Source organism: Sciurus carolinensis, chromosome 8, assembly GCF_902686445.1.
Source record: "Sciurus carolinensis chromosome 8, mSciCar1.2, whole genome shotgun sequence".
Lineage (NCBI taxonomy): Eukaryota > Metazoa > Chordata > Mammalia > Rodentia > Sciuridae > Sciurus > Sciurus carolinensis.
In genome coordinates, this window is record NC_062220.1 from 6,094,743 (window position 1) to 6,113,383 (window position 18,641).

The following is an 18,641-nucleotide window of genomic DNA, read 5'->3' on the forward strand; positions in this document are numbered from 1 at the left end:
GGGAGTGTCCCTGACACCACCTTCTGTTCTGACCAGCTGCAGCAGGTGCCTGAAGCCTGGCTCAAGGGAATTATCAGGAACTGCTACGGACCACCCGGCATGCCTAGCTCTGCCCAGCAAGTCGCTGCTTCTCAGGGGAATGGCACCAGCAAGTGCCGCACCCCCACCCCAGGGCCTGCACTGGGTCAGGTGCTAGTTATTCCTTATCCCATATCTAGTCCTCCCAGGCCAGAAGGGGCGGGAGACTGCAAGAGCTTCAGCCTTGAGGCTTCAACGTGACCCCCTCACACACACCCTTAGTGCACTGGTTTCTCACAATTCTGAAACCCACTCCTACATTTCAGGTGTTGAACGGTTGTTTCGTTGGTACTGGGGATTGAACCCAGGGCAGCTTAATCACTGAGTCACATCCCCAGCCCTTTTTATTTTGAGACAGGACCTCTCAAAGTTGCTTAGGGTCTTGCTAAATTGCTGAGGCTGGCCCCAAAATTATAATCCTCCTGCCTCAGCCTCCTCAGTTGCTGGTATTACAGGCATACACCACCTCACCGGGCCATTTCAGGTGTTTGTAAATGCAATTCTCTCCCTTCAAAATTGCATATACAGTCCAGACAAAGTCTCATGAGCTACAAATCTGTTTCGTCCAGTCAAATGTGTCCAAGTTTATGAGCTCTTCATTTCTTATTAGCAGTTCCAGCACTTTTATTTCCTTCCTGTTTTTTTTACAATTTTTTAAAAATAAAATGAAAATGTAATAAAGTACTCACATCTCTTGCTAGGGGGCGTGGACTCCTGGGCCTTCTCCAGGGGCACACAGTCTCTGGTCAGTGTTCCCCAGACATGTGCCCTAGATCACCAAGGCAGCAGCCACGTGGGACAGCACTGGCCACTTGCTAACAGCAACACCTTGCTGAACATGATGTCCCCCTGGGCACTTGACACATTAACCCACTTAACCCTCGGAGAAAGCTGCCAGGAATCTCCCCATTTACAGATGAAGAGCCAAGTAACTTGGTCACCAGCCAGTAGGTGATTTAAACCCAGGCCATCTGCATGGCTGGCTAAGATGCCCTTGGCCTCCCTAGGCCTGGTCACTGCTTCCCTGGCCTGCAGCAATCTCTGCTGACTCAGGCCTGAAGCCTGAACCTCTCCAGAGTCAGAGTTCAGATTTCAGCAGCTCCCACCTACCTCCCTTTCCTCCCTATCCAGGGACAGCCTTCTAAAGGAAGCAGGGCCCTCCTCCTAAAAAGAGCCCTCGGAGCCCAGCATGGTGGTTCACGCCTGTCATCCCAGTGACTCAGGAGGCTGAGGCAGGTAGCTTGCAGGTTTGAGGCCAGCCTCAGCAACTTAGCAAGGCCCTGTCTCAAAATAAAAAATAAAAAGGTCTGGGGATGTGGTTCAGTGGTAAAGGGCCCCTGGGTTCAGTCCCCAGTACCAAAAAAGCGCCCTCTCCAATTCTCCCTCGCTGACCTCCCGTCCCTGACTTCTGTGCCCCCAGCCCTGGGTCAAAGGACATGAACACTGATTCCTGGGCGTCAAGCTCCCCTCCCAGGGACACATGGCATTTACAAAAGGAGAAAGTGGCACAGCTGCCCAGGCACTGTGTCACACTGTATGGACAGAGCTGGACGGAGGCCAGGAAGCCCTGCGCATCAGGCAACACTACGCGCGGACACACATTTTTTTTTTTTTAAGAGAAACCAGGTACAAAATCATAGGTTGGGGACAGAACCGAGTGGTCAAGCAGCTTGCCTGCCATGCGTGAGGCCCTGGGTTCGATTCCCCAGCACCACAAAAAATAAAGAAGGAAACTGTACATGATCAGGACTCACGTAAAACAACACAATCAAGAGCAAGAAAGGAGCGTGTGGAAATGGTGGCGCGGTCTCCTGCTTCTGGCGGGTGACGCGACTTTCCCGCCTCTCACATCTTTCTGTAATATACGATGTGTATTTCACTCTGCCTTCTGAAGTGTTCCCGGAGGGTCCATTACTTTTGTCAAAGGAAGCAACAGAAGTGGAAGACTGTTCCACCTGGGGACAAGGGCGGAGTCAGGGCAGGATGGCAGGTAGGTGCAGGGTGGGCACTGCCAGGGGCCTTTATTTTAGGACTTGAAAACACACACACACACACACACACACACACACACACACGCTCAGAAAACCGCTCTCTGGGCACATGTCCTCATCCCTCTCAATGCAGCCTCTTTCAGGGTGTCATCCCTACCCCCACCTGTCACACGGCAACAGGACTCTGCCTCTGATGTGTCACCAAACTGCTCCAGCCCAGGGCGCTGAGGGCCAGGGGATGCTCTGGCAGCCTCCCTGGGTCAGCGGCTCAGCTGGCCCTCTCCAGTGTCAGCTTCATAATGTGTCACGGTGGACGCTGCTCCATCAGTCACTGCTGCCTGTTGAGGCCATGCCAGGCTGCACTCAGCACCCCTGGACCTACACTTCTTCCCACCAGGGGTACTCCCAAGGCAGCGCGACTGGGTTGGAGGCTTCTTCGTGCTAGTGGATGCCATGACTCACTCAGCGCTCCCACTCGTCCACGGTCACGTGGGGAATGCCCAGCTGTCCCACCCCACAGCATGGCCAGGTACTCCCTTGCTGCTACTGGGACAGGAGCTTAGCACCTGCCTCTGCCTCTGCCTCTGCATCTCCCTGACTGCTAGCGAGGGTGCAGCTCGTCAGGTTCCTCGACAGCTGCGTTTCCTCCTCTCGTCTCTCTGATCCTGTCCTTTCCTGATGTTCTCTTGGGTTTTTAAAATCTCTTCTGTCATGTGTGGGAGCTCTCTGCCTAACAGCCATGCTAACCATTTATGTGGCACGCGTGTACTGGGTGATACAGAAAGGTGATTGAACCGGATAGTTTCACAGCGGATTATGACATCTGAACGGTGACACGAATCCATGAGACAAGAGGGATGCTAAACATCAAGGGTGGGAGAGACTTTCTCGACAGAATGTCCCTGATCGCAGAAGCGTATCAGGATTTCGCAATGACCACCAATACAGGCAAGGACCTTCAAAGCACGCTAAAGCCATGCAGGGCAGCTGAGGGGGTTGGAGTGTCCCCCCACAGACTGCTTACTAACATGGGTGGCGGGGTGAATCCCCCCAGCGAGGACACCTGGCAGCTGTTACCCTGCCAGCCTCAATGCAGACCGCAGCACGTGCGGGATGGCTTCCTGTCAAGCTTCCGGACCACGCTCAGCCCATGGGCAGCACTTGGGATGGAGGGGCAAGTTCCTCTAGCCGGGCAGCTGCTATCCCCACCAGCACCACCCGACTGCAGAAAGCCAGGGTGCTGGGAAAAGGTCCCACGTGGCCCCTGGTCCCTCCGCATCTGAAAAACCAAGGCTATAAAGGCATTTTGGGGATAACTGGCAAAATCTGATTATGGTTCAGCTATTAAATGGTATTAGAGAAATCCTGTTAATTTTCCTAGGTGCCACACTGGCATGGTCACATAGAGGATGTGCCTGGCCTCAGGAGAAGCCTGCCCCAGTGCAGGAAGAAGGATCGTCATGCTGGCCACTGCCTGGGAAAATGAGAGGAAGAGAGGGAGAGAGCACATGGGGTAGAACACCAACAATCAAAATTTTCAATGTCATTAAAAAAAAACCGCTGGGGAAGCGATCCGTCAGTCATTTCCTCTAGAGATTCTGGCTTCCCGTCTGGCTAGGAGGAGCCCTCATGCCAAGGTTGGCCAATTTTCTTCTAATTTCTCCCCTATTTATAAAAGTTTTATCGTTTCTTCATGGAACAGGAGCATATCCTGGTCAGAGTACAAGCTTGGAGGCCAGACCTCCTGGGTTCAGGTCCTGCCTCCATCAGGATGAACGAGCAGCTGGGGCAAATTCCTCGACATCTCCACACCTCCTTCTCTCATCTGCACCAGGTTAGCAACAGGCACCCTGAAAGGATGTTCTAAAAACGACAAGAACACGAGAACGAGGCAGGGCAGGGGTCCCTCTGGAGCTTTAAGAGGAAGGCATGCTTTTCTTGCTGTCCCCTGAGAGGCAGAGCAGGTCCTGCCACCCCAGCCCTGTAACTGCCCATCACCCACAGCAAGAGCTGTCAATCTTGTGACATTTGCAGCACAAACACAAAGTGCTGGAGTGTGGGGTGGCGCGTTTCCTGGTTTAAAAGCACACCCTGCCAGCAGCCTTCATGATAAAATCACTACTCCAGCAAACCCTAGGTGGTGGGCCACCTCGCGAGTAGCTCCTGCCCTCGGCACATGCGGGCTCTCCTGAGGCAGAGTCCCTGCTTCTCTCTCAGCACGATCTCCTCTGGTGCCAGCTCACTACTACCTGCTCAGGATGGCCCACTGCCAAGGTGGGCTCCCAGCACGGGTGCCCGGGCAGGGCTGTCACTGCTACCCCTGCTCGTGGCAGAAATGAATGCTACTGATCAAGTGTGGGGGTACTACCCTTACCCCGTGATCCTTCCACCCGGACACCAGCCACCCTGTCCTCCCAGGAGCAGAGGGACAGGGAGTGGCCTCTCAAACACATTCACCCTCTGAGCCTCCCTCCAGCTCAGCCTTTCTGGGCCCTCGGCAGCCTCTCCAGGGCCCCGGGAGTGCATCTTCTGTGTCTCCTGGGGCAGGCCCAAGACTAATGAAGCGCAGTGCAGCGTGCTCCTATCTCAGGGGAAGGAAGACGCTGGCATACTCCAGGGCTGCTCCCACGGCTGCCCTCAGAGTCACCGTGCACAGTATCAATGTGTAACTGTTTGGACTTGAGTCTGTGTCTCAGTCTCTTCTGCTCCTCCCTCCTGGAGTGACACCATTCATGTCCCCTACCCTGGATTCAACGGACCCCTACCTGACCCTCACAGGCTCAGATAGCTTGGTGGGGCTCACTGTCCCCACCCCATAGAGAGAGAAAGGTGGCCCCGCCCCATGAGCATCCTTCCTTGTCTCAGATCCCACTGTCACCTGAGTCCCCACACCCCGTCACTGCACCCCAGCTCCCAGCTTACTCACCCTTACCCCGGGATCCTTCCACCTGGACACCAGCCCACCCTGTCCTCCCAGGAGCACAGGGACAGGGAGTGGCCTCTCAAACACATTCAGGAAATGATTTTTCCCACCCTCTGAGTCTTCCTTCCCCTGAGATATGAGCACGCTGCACTGAGCTTCATTAGTCTTGGGCCTGCCCCAGGAGACACAGAAGATGCACTCCCGGGTCCCCGTCCAGCAGGAAGGTCACCCCCTTCCATCTGGCTGGGAGCTGATGCAGGGAGAATCACACTGTACTTCCTAGGAGATTTCCTACAGAACAGGTGACCAGTAGCCCCATCTGTGTCTGAGGGACAGGCTGGCTGGCCCGGCAGGAGCATACACTAAAAATCAGGCCATCACAATTCCTGTGATTTCCTGAGTCCCAGCTCTGGTCCCTGGAGGGCACTCAACGCACTGCCACCTTCTCGTGGGCCACCTGGGCTGGAGCAGGACAGCATCCCACCGGCTCCTCAGAAACTCAAGTGACAGGCTTCTCCCCCTCTGTCCCTACCTCTGTCCCCGGCTGGCCTGGGCGAGCCCCAGGCAACACCTCCGCTGGCCCCAAGTCCTGCAGGGCGTTCCTGAGCACAAGCTTTCCTGACCAGCTCAGAGGCAGGGAGGCTCCTGAGTGGTTCAACACCCACTGAGCCAGGCCTGGTGCTGGCCGGGATCCAGGAGCAGGCTGGGCAGCCCTATCACAGGCACAGGGCTCAGGGTCCAGCAGAGACAGGCAAGTGAAACAGATATGAGTAAGTGACACACGCCAGCCAGGGAAGGCAGCAGCTACTCCAGGCCACAGAGGGATCAGGCCAGGGCTTCAGAGGGACTTGAAGGTGAGCAGAGTGAGCCAGCCTAGGCAGGGGGGTACCAGAAGAGGCAAGAGTGGTCCATATGGGCGGGCACTGGGCAAAGCAGGCCAAGGCACAGGGAGAGCTCCGAGGGCAGGGCAGGCAGCACTGGTCCTTGGTGAGGGCAAGGGGGCTGGACCTGGAAACTGAAGGCAGGACTTGGGAGCGAGGGCACTTCCAGCTCGTCATAAGCCTGGACACTGCTTGGCCACTGTGAGATCACCTTCCATGTATAAAGGGGACAGAGACATATCCCTGGCAGGCTGCTGTGTAGCTCAGGGCCCACATCTCTAACCAAGAATCTTCCAGGCAGTGAAGGCCAGGAGGGCCAGCTCCCTTGAGGCCCAAGAGCTGGCTCAGAATGTGATTAGGGAGCCCTGGACACAGCTGCAGGACAGCACCTCCCACAAAGAGAAGAAAGCTGGGGGAGAAGGAGCTGAGTGAGGGGCCACTTCAGGCCTGCAGGAGGCCTCTGGATGTCCATCTGATATGCCACAAAGGACACGCTGAAGGCATGGTGCTGCCCATTCACAGGTTCCCCGCTGGCTCCTGGGTAACGATGCTGCGTCCTTCCTGGTGTTAGTAAGAGGGGGTCAGTCAAAGGGACCCAGCATTTATTGTGCTTGGGATGCTCCTTCCTGAGTTCCATCCATTAGTCACCTCATCTGCAAGGGTGGGAGGCAGACTCTATTCCATAGCCAGAAGGGGGCTTAGAGACACCGCAAGGAAGCCAACCTGGGGGTGGACAGGTCCCCTTCTGCACCATGGGTGTCCAAGAGTAGGTGCACGTTCACAAAAGTTTTGCTGCCATCTGTGCTACTTCACATTAACTAAGGACAAACCACAAGCGGAAAGCTTACAAAAATGGCCCCTGCCTAGCATGCCAGGACGGAGTGAGGGGACTGCTGGGGTGCGTGATGACGGCAGTCTTTGGCCACCCACTCCTAGGGACACTCTAAGAGGTGACCAAGATGCCCAGGGAAGGGGCCACACCGTGTTCCAGAACTGGCTGGCCTCAGTCCCAGTGCCACCTCCCCGCCTTGGGCAGAACTGTGTAAATCAGTTCCCACTGGGAGTGTGTGAAGCCCTGAACAAGGACAAGTTCTGTGACCCCTCCCCACACAGCGGCTGTAGCTCCAGGTTTTAAGAAAACACACAGGACGAAGAACCACTGGGAGTCCAGGACACCTTCCAAAGGACGTCTCGGATCACGTGCCACGGCACTCCTACATGCTCAGCAGCTACTTGCTGAACAACTGAACAAAAATGGCAGCGCTTACGGGGAAGACACAACACTTTAAAATTTTAAATGCAAGCCTTTGAAGGGGTGAATCGAAAATAAACATTTACGTATTCAATTTCTACAACCAACAAATTTCTTTTTGTTGTTATCTTTCAGGTTAACATACCGGAATCACTGGCCCTGGAAATGTGGCCAGTCTAAATGGAGAGGTCCTAGAGGGGTAAGCAGGGAGCAGATTTAGACTTACTATGAAAAAAAAAAGTACAATATATCTCACTAAAAATTTGTATGTTAAAATGAGAATATGTTGGATATATTGGATTAAATAAAATATATTATGAATCCTACCAAATTGGGAAACTGAGGCAGGAAGATGGCAAGTTTGAGGTCAGCCTCAGCAATTTAGCAAGACCTTCTTTCAAAATAAATTTAAATGGGGGACAGGGGACTGGGTTTGTGGTTCAGTGGTAAAGTGCTTGCCTCACACACGTGAGGCACTGGGTTCGATCCTCAGCATCACATAAAAATAAATAAATAAAATAAAGGTATTGTATCCATCTACAACTAAAAATATTTTTGAAAAAGCAGGGGTGGGGGATAAAGCATAGAGGTCGAACACTCCTGGGTTCAATCCTCAGTACTGACAAAAAAGATAAAAAAGATAATTTCACAAACCAAATGCAGTGGCACACACCTATAATCCCAGCAACTCAGGAGGCTGAGGCAGGAGGCTCACAAGTTCAGCTCAGTCTCCGCAACTTAATGTGACCCAATTTCAAAATAAAATAAGAAAAGGGCTAAGGGCGCGGGTCAGTGGTAGAGCTGTTGCCTAGCGTATGCGAGGCCCTGGGATTCATCCCCAGCAACACACACACTACTACTACTACTACTACTACTACTACTACCAATACCACTTTTTTTTTACTTTTTTAAAGCGGTTACTTGAAAATTTAAATGCACACGTGACTCACCTACATCAACTGGACAGTGCTATTAGAAAAGAAACTTTCAACAGACAAAACAGTAAAATACAGATAACATCAGGTGGCTGTGTAAACATGCAGACCCCCATGTGACAATCCAGGGCCCCCTGGACATGCACCAATCACCGGACCCTCAAATGCCAACTGGGCACGCCAGGCCCTGGGCCTAGCTGGGCTACACCAATGTGCCCACCCTCTGCCCTTAGGTGGGTCCTGGGGTTCAGGAGCGGGAAGGGGCAAGGTGTCACGCACGCCCACTCCACCTCACTCAGGCCTCGTCTTACCAGCACTGAAATCGGAGATGTCAAGCCCGCCTCTGAGGGACACAACCGCCACCACACAGGAGCTCCTCCTGTGTGCAGAGGCTATTCCCAAGCCTCACTCGTTCACTCATTTGATCCTCATGGCTGCACTATGAACCAGAGGCTGCTTACCCTTATCTCACCGAGGATGAAGACAAGACACAGAGAGCTCAAGGGACTCATTCAAGGTCACAAAGCTCCAGAGAGGTAGGTCTGAGATTCAAATCTAGGCAGCCTGGCTCCAGAGCAGGCTCTTCCTCTACCCCAGACAGGCTCCAACCACTTTGCCAATGCAGAACAGTCTAGAACAATCTAGAAGCAATAACAGGCGGGGGCTTCAGAGTAATGGAAAAGTTGTCAAATCTTTACAACGCTTCTCAAACGAATGCTCCAGGGCCTTCCTTTAGGGTCTGTTTAACAGTCCTCCAGGAACAGAAGTAAGGCCCACTGTCCCTGGACAAGCCCAGGCAGAGGGACACAGACACCCCCACAGGAGCAGAGCAGGAAGCCCTGAGTGGAGTCCAGATCTCTCAGCCCCACTCCGTGTCTGGCTCTCATTCTACTCTGCGAGTTTGGGTTTGGGTTTGTAAGTCATCAAAGCATCAAATTAAAAGGCAAGAGAGAAACTGCCGTAGGCGGGCACACCATTGGTGGCAAGGAGGGGCGCTGACTGACAAGAAAGAAAGAAAACACACGCTGTCAACAGGCGCAAAAGCACCAAAGGCAGAGCCACGTGGGACCGTGTGGAGAGGAGCCCGGCACAGGGCCTCGGACATCTCATGGCCCAGAGGACTGCTGTCTGCTCCACTCTGCACAGCGGGGCCAGGGTGCTGAGGGACACTGATGGGGCCCAACTTCCAACAGAGAAACTTGTGATTTAGAAAAATCTACATAAGAGTGATTAAAACTGTTTTAAGCTTGATCAGAAAAAGAACGGCAAACCAAGAGGAAACTAAAGCCAGGTACACAGGCACAATGCCTAGAATCCCAGCGACTTGGGAGGCTGAGGCAGGAAGATCTCAAGTTCAAGGACAGCCTCAGCAACTTAGTGAGACCCTGTTTCAAAATGTTAAAAATATATAAAAAGGGCTGGGAGGTGTAGCTCAGTGGTAGAGCATTCCTGGGTTCAATCCCCAGTACAGGGGCAGAAGGGGGTGGAGCGGAGGAGGGTGGGGGATGAAGAAGGAGGAGGAGGAGAAGGGGCTGGGGATGTGGCTGAGGGACAGAGCACTTGCTTGTCTGATGTGCATGAGGCCCTGGGTTCCAACTCCAGCACAGCAAGACAAAGAAAGCAGCCCCTGCATATAGTCCTTGCCCCACACAGTGGAGGAATAAGGGGCTAAGAAAAACATTTAAAAAAAGAAAAGGAGGGGGCTGGGAATATAGCGCAGTTGGTAGAGTACCTGCCTTGCAAGCACAAGGCCCTGGGTTCAATCCCCAGCACCACAAAAAAAAAGAAAGAAAAAGAAAAGGAGGAAACTGAATAAAGGAAAGGAACAAAATTAAGCCAAATGGAAATGAGCAACAAATCTTGTTGTACAATGAATCAAAATGTGTCTGTAAAAATAAAAATGATTTTAATTAAAAAAAAAATTTTTGTGGTTGTTGCTGGGGATGGAACACAGGGCCTCCTGCATGCTAGACAAGAGCTCTGCCACTGAGCTGCATCCCCAGCCCCAACAAAAATTTTTCATGATTCTCACTAGTAAATAAGTATGTAAATAAATAAACTAATTAGGGTAACCCAAGGTACAGCAATAAGGAAAGCCATTTGATCTTCACTTTTCCTTACCTGCCAGGGAAGCAGGGCAGAAACAGGCTGATTCCACCCCTGGGAGTCAGAACGGCAGCAAAAGTCCTAACAATGTGCGCTCTATAGTCTTACCATTTTCTTCTGGGAATTTGTCCAAAGGAAATGATCAGGCAAATGTACGAGGACGTAGGTAATCAACAGCATGCCCTCACTGTAAATAGGATACGGAGCAGCCTTCGGAATAATGACCACCAGTCAACACGTGCTTACTACGTGCCAGCCACTGTCCCAAGCAAGGTGTATGTGTGACCTTGTCGATCCTCAGCATGGCCAAGGCTGAGACTGTGGCTTTGTTATGACCCCTCCATTTCAGGTGAAGCAACTGAGAGATGAAAACCTCCCCTATCGCTACCGGCTCTCTTCCGCGAGCCTCTCTCTTGTACAAGCTTCTCGAGGACTCCAAGGCAGCAAGTCTCTGAGTGCTGCAAGAGGTAAGGCAACTCGGGACAAGCGCCGAGGGTCCGGCTCAGCCTCTACTCAGGAAGGGAACCCAGACCAGGAAGCAGAGTTCCAAGACAGGGCTGCCTATGCACACCAAGCAGAACGTGACTCTAGGAGGACAGGCCCACAGCTTCCCCAGTCTTCTCGCTTCCAACCCCAGAAGCTGCCGGATAAGTGAAGGACTGAGGCATGCCCTTCTCCCTGTGTCGCATCCTCACAGCCCCACCTGTGCTGTGAAACACCAGGAATACTAAACTGATCAAGCAGCCATTGAGGGAAAAGAGCCTAGGAGGCAGCACTGCAGCCCACTGACACCAGACACATCCCGGCAGGACAGCCATCTTGCACTTCCGTCTGTACCCGCGCTGGTTATAGCAAGTACGCACTTACTTTCAATACTGATACATACGTTTAAATGAAATATTTTGTGTGTATGTTTTTGTGCGTGGTACCAGGGATTGAACCCAGGGCTGAGCCACACCCTCACCCCTTTCTATTTTTTCAGACTTACTAAGTTGCCCAAGCTGACCTCCAACTTGCAATCCTCCTGCCTCAGCCTCCTGCACAGCTAGAATCCAAGGTGTGCACCACCACACTCACTTAAATGAAGAGAATTTTAAAATGTATTTTTATTTGTTTCTGGAACAAGCATCTTTTCATGTATGCTATATCCACGCCACTCATGGATGGGAATGATAACCTGAGCACCAGGACCTAGTTGGAGATTCGACACCCAGAGAAGAGCCTGATTCATCCTAAGTTACACTCTAACAGCTTCCAGAGTTAAGACGCCAGGGTGGGTTGATTCTCAAAAAGCTTCCCTAGAAGCCATCTGTCTGGGCTGACCTGGTGCCAGTTGGCCAAACCTTCTCTGGTATGTCCATGTGAGGGAGTCACACCTGACTTGGAGTTGGAACGCCAGGCAAAATCCCTGGCTCTGTGGCCTCAGGAAGGCTACTGTAAGTCCTAGGCTATCCTGCATGCAAAATGGAGTGGTCACTTGCAAACCTAAAAGAGAGGCTACTCAGAGAACACGAGTGGGAAGCAGCGCCGTGTTGAAGAGGCCTGCCTCCAGTCTCCAGGACGAGGCTGGCAGATGGACGAGCACTCACTGGCACACTGCGCACCCGCATGGCCTGCTCGCCTCCCCGTCTATGTCCACTCCAGAGCCAGCTCCATGCAGCCCAGTGAGCTGCCCCTTGCCCTGGGCAGTGGAGCGCAGCTGGGAGGCAGGAGGAAAACAACCTAACAAACTAACTTCAAGTTAGCTGTGTGGTAGGAAGCAGGCAGCAGCGTGGTCAACGAACGCGGTGCCAGGGGCGGGGTCTTCCCCAAACCTCAGCACTCTCAAGTAATGCCTGCTTTCCAAAAAGGGCAGAGCTCCCTCCTCATCTGTGCCAGAGGCATGCAGACAGCTGGCAGGGGCTCGCCGATGCAGTGTGGGTACTACATACTTCCACGCACCCCATCCCCCACTCCTGCCTGTACCTTCCCAGAATACCCTGTGTCCTGCACAGGGAAGCACCAGCTCCCACGGTTTCTTGGAACATGGGAAGGTGGAAATAAATATAGGAGGAAACTTTAAGAATCCCTTCCCCAGGGTCCTGCCTGTCTCACCCACCTGTCCCCTACAGATACACAGAGTCCACCACATAGAGGACAGCCTTGCGGGGCCTTGAAGATCTCTATGCTTTCAGCCCCCAGCCGCTGCTGCCTTTTTAGCCCTGTCCCCTCAGCATGGGAAATCCCCTAGGCCTGGCCATCATCTGAGGAAATAAGAAATAGATGGTGGTAGAAGACAACACATGGCACTGAGGGGAAGGGCTGTTTGGTGGGTAAGGGATCAGGGGGCTGAGGCCGGGGACTGAATGGATTGAGGGGGGTTTTCCACCTGGCTGACCCTGAGGTCATTCGGTCAGTGATAAGGTGGGGTGGTTTCTCATCCCTGCTTCTGATCCTAAGGGCAGGGAACTGAGTCTCCCCAGGTCTCTGAGCTTTGCCCTGGTTTTCTGAAAATCCGGGCTTTATTACTACCACTCCCAGTGCCCTCCGGCCCCTGCTGCTGCTGAGCCTTTCTCCCCAGGGCAGCCAAGCCTGCACTTCCTGTATCCTCTCCCCCATCCTCCCCTTTGTTCTCCTGCTTTCTGAGGTGCCAGATGCAACTGGGCCACACAGTAGGAGCTACATAAATGGATCTGGAACAAATGCAGCTTCCCTGCCTACCAGCACCCACCAGATCCCCTTTTGCAGAATTCCTAGAACCCTGGTGTGTAAAGTCCTACATAAGCAGCCACGGCCACCAGGCACTCATCCCTAAAGCAGCCAACTGCCCAAATGACTAAGGGAGTGACAGAGAAAGGTCCTGGCCCACTCCAGACCTCTCCAATAGGAGGCCTGTGGGGAACCTGGCCTGAGTAGTGCACAGGTCAGCAGGTCCCACAGTGAAAGTCATGGCCAAGGTGGAGACTGCCCCCAGAACAGGAAGCAAGGCAAGCTGGCTCAGGAGAGCTCCCTGTCTCCAAACAGAATCATCATTCCTGTCTTTCCCCAACACAAGGTTGTCCTGGGAAACAGGGCCGACTATAATACCCCAGGCGAGACAGAGAGGGCTGAGGGACAGGAAGGCTGTGGACACTGAGGCTGGGACCCTCCAGGAAGCTCCCTCTGAGCTCCCCCAACATGCCCAGCCCCAGCTGGTGCCCCTTCTCTGTCCAGCCTAGGCTTGAACCAAACAGGGAGAAGCCCACATTTCTTCACCCCTAGTCAGAGTAGGCAGAGAAACTGGGAACTGCAGGAATGAGGGAGCAAGGCTGAGAAGCCCAGTCAGGTCAGCCGGAATGCTGAAAGGAACTCACTCTAAAAAAACCCCACGTACTCTAGGGGAAAACAAAGGGGAAACTGAACAAGTCATCTCACCGGCAAAGCCCAGTTCCTGCACACACAATAGTAGCCATATGGCGCACACACGTAGTCATGGTCCACTTCCAGGCCCAGAGCCCTCCCTCCTGCCCCATCCCCAGGAAGCAGAACTCCCCAGGCACACCTGCTCAGGGGCCAGGAGATCTTTCTAGGCCACCTGCCAGGACACCCGCCACCACACTACCCCATCAGGGCTCTTCTCCCAACAGCTTCTCCTGGCTCCTGGCTGGCTCGGCCCAGTCAGTGTCCCTCATGTGGATTGCAACCCTGGTTCTCCTGCATCCCTCTTCTAGGAGATCAACACAAGACAGAGGATCCCCTCTTTCCCTGGGAGTGAAGAGTGCAGAGGAGGAGCTAGGCACCAGCCTCTCCCCAGTCATATCAGCTAGGGTTCCTTCTTTTTCCTTGGTCCCCTTCCTCCTGCCCCATGAGGTAGGGTGGTTAGAGGTCCTGTGTACCTTCCAGGACCCATGCAGGTTCAGGGTGACTTGTTTTTGTTTTTTTCTGAGACCAAGTGATGGGCAAATTTTCTCTTGCCTTGGCCTTTAGTGGGAAAAGAATTTCCAAAAATGATCTGCCCCCTCCCCCAAATCCTGTCCTGAAACACAGGAAAACCTAACAGTCTCCTACTTCCTCCTGCCCTGGACACAAGACCAGGAGTGACTGCAAGAAGCAGAGACAGGCCAGAAGACCAGATGCTCATGGAGCTTCCTTAGTGCCAAAAGGTTCTGTCACCTTCAGATCTGGGACAAATAATCCCTCCACCAAAGCACTGGCTGAAACAAAAAGAGGCTTTCTTGGACTCTGAAATGTTGGCTCTTTCCACAAAGAGGTTCATCCCCTTGGAAGCACAGGCTCCTAGGAGGCTCTGTGTTTTTGTAAAGGCCCAGGTCTGCTCAGCCCACAGGGGGCTCTGTCCTGACTGACACACCCAAGAAGCCGCCACTCTTTCCCTTTGCCATGGAAGGTGGGGACACTGCCTTGCAGGACAGAAGCAATATGGTTTGGCAGATGGAGCGTTCTACAGCAGGAAACATACAGGGCCGAAATGGAAGGAGTCTGGGTTTTTTTGAAGCCTGCCTACAGCAGAAAAGCTGGGGCGACAGAAGTGAGAAAGCCAGAAGGGGTGGGGGTAACAAGACAGATTCCAGGAGAGAGTCTGGGAAGGAGAAGGAGGAAGGAGCCAGGAGGCCTCCGCAGAGAGCAGGACAGTAGGGACAGGGAAGGGAAGGCAGGGAGCTGAGGACAGATGGGTGGGGAGCAACTGGAGTGGTCTGGTGACAGTGAGACATCAGTCCCAGGACTTCATGATGGCAATACCAAGCTTCCAGGCTAAGCAGATGGAACAGCGGGGTACTTCCAAACCACAATGCAGAAGTTGGTCAAGAGGGAGGGGAAATTCTGCCTGTTATGAATTTAAAATAAAAAACCCAAGTGTATCCCAGGATCATGGCCTCCACAGCATAGAAGAGTCTCCCCCATTCTTTTCACCTCCCCACAAAGGGCTGGGGAGTTCATCTTGGAGTTAATCAAGAACTTCATACTTCCTCCAGGGGACACTGAAGCTCAGGGAAGGTTCTATCCTGCCCACCACCTTCAGATCTAGGGAAAAAAAATGTACATCTCCTCTGTTTGGGGCCCTGGGCTCACACAAATTCCATCTCCTGGTCCCCAGCCACAGTGATGATTCAGGCCATTTACTCAGATCCATGTTAATGAGGTTTTTTTGGTCACCTAATTAGTTCACAGTGAACTTAGCCTTGAGAGGGAGGAGATGAGAGCAGGTTGGGAAAAGGACAGAAGGAAGTCAGATTGGAATGTTACAATAAAAGGGCAGGACCCGAGCTCTAAATGGGGCCTTCTACTCCCAAGAAACCCAATATTCCTGCCCCAGCTACAGGGAGGTGTTCAAGCGCAGGAGCCCCAGGAGCCTCACACAGGGGATAAAGATAGGAATGCAACCCTAACTGTAAGAACCAAGTAGTGGACAGACCCCTGCTCATTCCATGTCATCAGCAACTGGCCTTGGCTCACCCTGCATTACCACTAAGGCCGGACCCACCACCTGCTAGTGGGTGTCTCCCTTCAAACAGAGAGAGGAGGAAGCAGATGGCTACGGGTGAGGCCCATCTGCCCAAGCTTACTGGAAGGTCACCATGCCACTGGGGTGCCTGCAGGTACAGCAGGCTCCCACTACATAAGAGGCAGTGGGACATCTACCAGCAGCCAACCCCCGCTTACTGCGCCCCTCAGCAGTCACAGGTTCAAGGACCAAGAGCCCACAGAAAGGAGAGTTGGGCAGCGCAGTAGCCTGGGGTTTCCGGTCCCTGACGCCAGGCGCTGCGTCCCTGGAGGTCAGTAAGCGCCTGCCAGCCTCGCGCAAGCCTTCGGAGTGAGCAGACGCGCTTGTCCAGCGCGTGAGGGACCCGACCAAGGCGCCAAGGGACTAGCCGATGCCTCCCACGCGGTCGCGGCGCTTCAGCCCCACGCCAGGCCCGGCCTGCGCCCGCCAGGCCGCGGCGGCGTTGGGGGTGTGAGTCGGGAGAGGGAGCCTCGGTGAGCACCACCCTTTGAGGCCAGCAGGCGCTGGGCCTGGGAAGGCTGCCATCCACTAAGGAGAGGCTCCGAACCCCCGCCCCACCGCGGAGAAGGGCTCGGGAAGCAGCTAAGAAGCCTCTTGAGTCTCGGCCCCACCTCTCAGCCCGCGGGGGCCATCCGTCGCGTTCACCCTCGCTGGCCATGCCTGACCAGATCTGGGCCCAGCCCCCACTCCCCACCCCGCAACTCCGAGCGCACCCGTCCCTCGGGCGACACCACGCTCCGCACCCTGGAGCACAATGAACGGAAAACGTGTCCCCTGGCTCGGTACCGACCCCCAACCCCAAAGTGCTCCGGGACGAGATATGCCAAAGCCTGGACCCGGGCTCTGCAGCGCCGATCAGCAAACCGCGTGGCCCAGACCACGGGCGCGCAAGGACCCCTGACAGTGAAAGCTCGGCGGATCTGGACCGGGGGAGCCCCCGGCCGGGGATGGAGGGGCCAGCACACACCGGCTCCCGCAGCCCCCGGCTCCGCTCACCCTCGATGGAGATGACGTGCTCCCGGATCTGGTTCTGCAGCGCCAAATCCTCGATGCGCTCGATCAGATCGTAGATGGCGTAGATGTTAGGATGCACGGACTCGAAGCGCTGGATCTCGGCCCGGATGGCCGCCGAGTTGGAGAGCGCGAACTGCTGGGGAGGCCCGCCGGCCAGCTGCTGCGAGGGGCCGCCGCCCCCAGCCCCGGGCCCCGCGCCGCCGAACTGCCCGCCGCCCCCCGCGCCGCCGCCGCCGCCGCCGCCGCCGGCCCCCGGAGCCGCCAAGCTCTGCTGCTGCTGAGGGCTCTGCCCCCCGCCCGCCTGGAAGTTCATGGCTCCGGAGCCGCGGGGCCCGAGGCGGGCCCGACTGGGGCCCGGAACGGCGCGGCGGCGGCGGCTAGCGGGCGCGCGGGGCTGGCCGGGCCGGGACTACGGAGCGGGCGGCGCGGGGCTAGTGCATGGGGCCGGGGACCGGGGGCCGAGGCCAGGAGGCACCGCCGCACACGCTGTGGCCGCCGCCGGGCGCTTCCCGGCGCCGCGATCCCGCTGCCTCGGAGCAGCCTCCAGCGGCAACAACAACGGGACCGGGAGCGCGCGGCCGGGCCCTCCCCCCGCGTCATGCGCACGCACCGCCGCCCCCGCCGGCTCCGGCACACGCAACCCGAGCCCCCCTCCCCGCTACCCCCGCCTCCGCCCTCCTGCGCGCGGGCCCTGCGCCCCCGCCCCTCGCTCGCTCGCGGGCGTTGAGCCTCCACCCCCGAGCTGCGCGCTCCGGCCCCGGCGCCCGGCCCCGCCCACTCGGCCTCGGCCCTTCCGCCCGGCGCCAGCCCCCACCCACACCGCCTCAGGGGCCACCCGTCCCGCGGCGCAGCTGTCCTGGCCCCTTCCTGGGCCGGCTGTCGTTTTCGCCTCCTGCGCGGGTCTGGGCGGGTGTCGAATCTCTGGGCAATGCCCAAGCAGTGCCCTGCGCCTGAGGGAACTGATAAACGAGACTGATTCGCACCGAAACCCGCCCAGGCTCAAGTGCACCTCTCTTAACAACGTCCTGCCTTCAGGACGGCACAGGCGCTCCCCAGGCCCTGAGGTCAGCCCTGGAGACCACTCCGCCACCGGGTTCTCTCCCTGGCGCCCCGCCCGCGTCTCTTCTGCTGGCTGCAGCTCCGAGGTGGTATCGGTTCCCGGCCGCTATTCCAGTTCTCACGGAGAGCTTCATCACAGGTTCGGTGGAAATGACAGTGATGAACAGTATCTTCACTCTTCTTGTGACCGGCTTCTTCTAAAAGATCCTCCCTGCCAGACTGGGCAGGGTTCGCTGAATGCTGCCCGAGGCGCACAGAAGAGGGAGGAATCAATTGTGCTTTCTTCCCGCATCAATCCTATTCAAGAGACTCATCAGAGCCCACATGGTTCTTAAAATTGTCCTTGTTCTCAACACCTTGTCCATCCTGCCATTCCCCTCCTGGGGCTAGGGAGCTCCCTTCAATGTCCCAATTGTCCTAGTTTCTCAGCATTCTCCTTGCTAAAGCTATCTACAGTTCTGCCATCACACACACACACACACACACACACATTTTCTCTCTCTCTCTCTCTCTCTCTCGCTCTCTCTCTCTCTCTCTCTCTCTCTCTCTCTCAAGTCCAGCCAATAAATCTGCCAGGAATATGCCAAAGGATCTTTTGAGTAACACTGCACATGTTTTCCGAGGTCAAGCAGGATCTTTTCCTAGCATAAAGTTGTCTGCCATTCAGCTACCTATAAAACTCTGCTCCAGTACCAACCAACCTAGTGACCATTCCTAAATTTTACTTCGAAAGGACCAGGTGAAAACTAGGTACCTCCCAAACTCCTGAGGGATGTAGATTTGTCTATATGACCTTAAGGATGTCTTGTACTCTCTCTGAACTTCATCTGCAAAATATATTGGTTCAACAGAAAACCTAATTCTGCTGCTTTGCAATACTAAAAGCAACATAACATCTCTAATTAGATGCTTAATTACAATTG

General features: G+C 54.9%; 1 protein-coding gene across 3 annotated transcripts in view; it reads right to left on the bottom strand.

Moving 5' to 3' along the window:
* Positions 1 to 17,294, bottom strand: part of Agap3 (ArfGAP with GTPase domain, ankyrin repeat and PH domain 3) — a 51,256-nt gene extending 33,962 nt beyond the window's left edge. The window contains exon 1 of one of the 3 annotated variants that reach the window (XM_047560287.1): positions 16,642 to 17,294. In XM_047560287.1, coding sequence (XP_047416243.1) covers positions 16,642 to 16,972 — 331 coding nt within the window. In that variant the 5' untranslated portion in view covers positions 16,973 to 17,294. The remainder of the gene's footprint in view (positions 1 to 16,641) is intronic. The other 2 variants (XM_047560288.1, XM_047560292.1) reach the window with 2 other exon arrangements.
* Between the last annotated feature and the right edge of the window lie 1,347 nt (positions 17,295 to 18,641).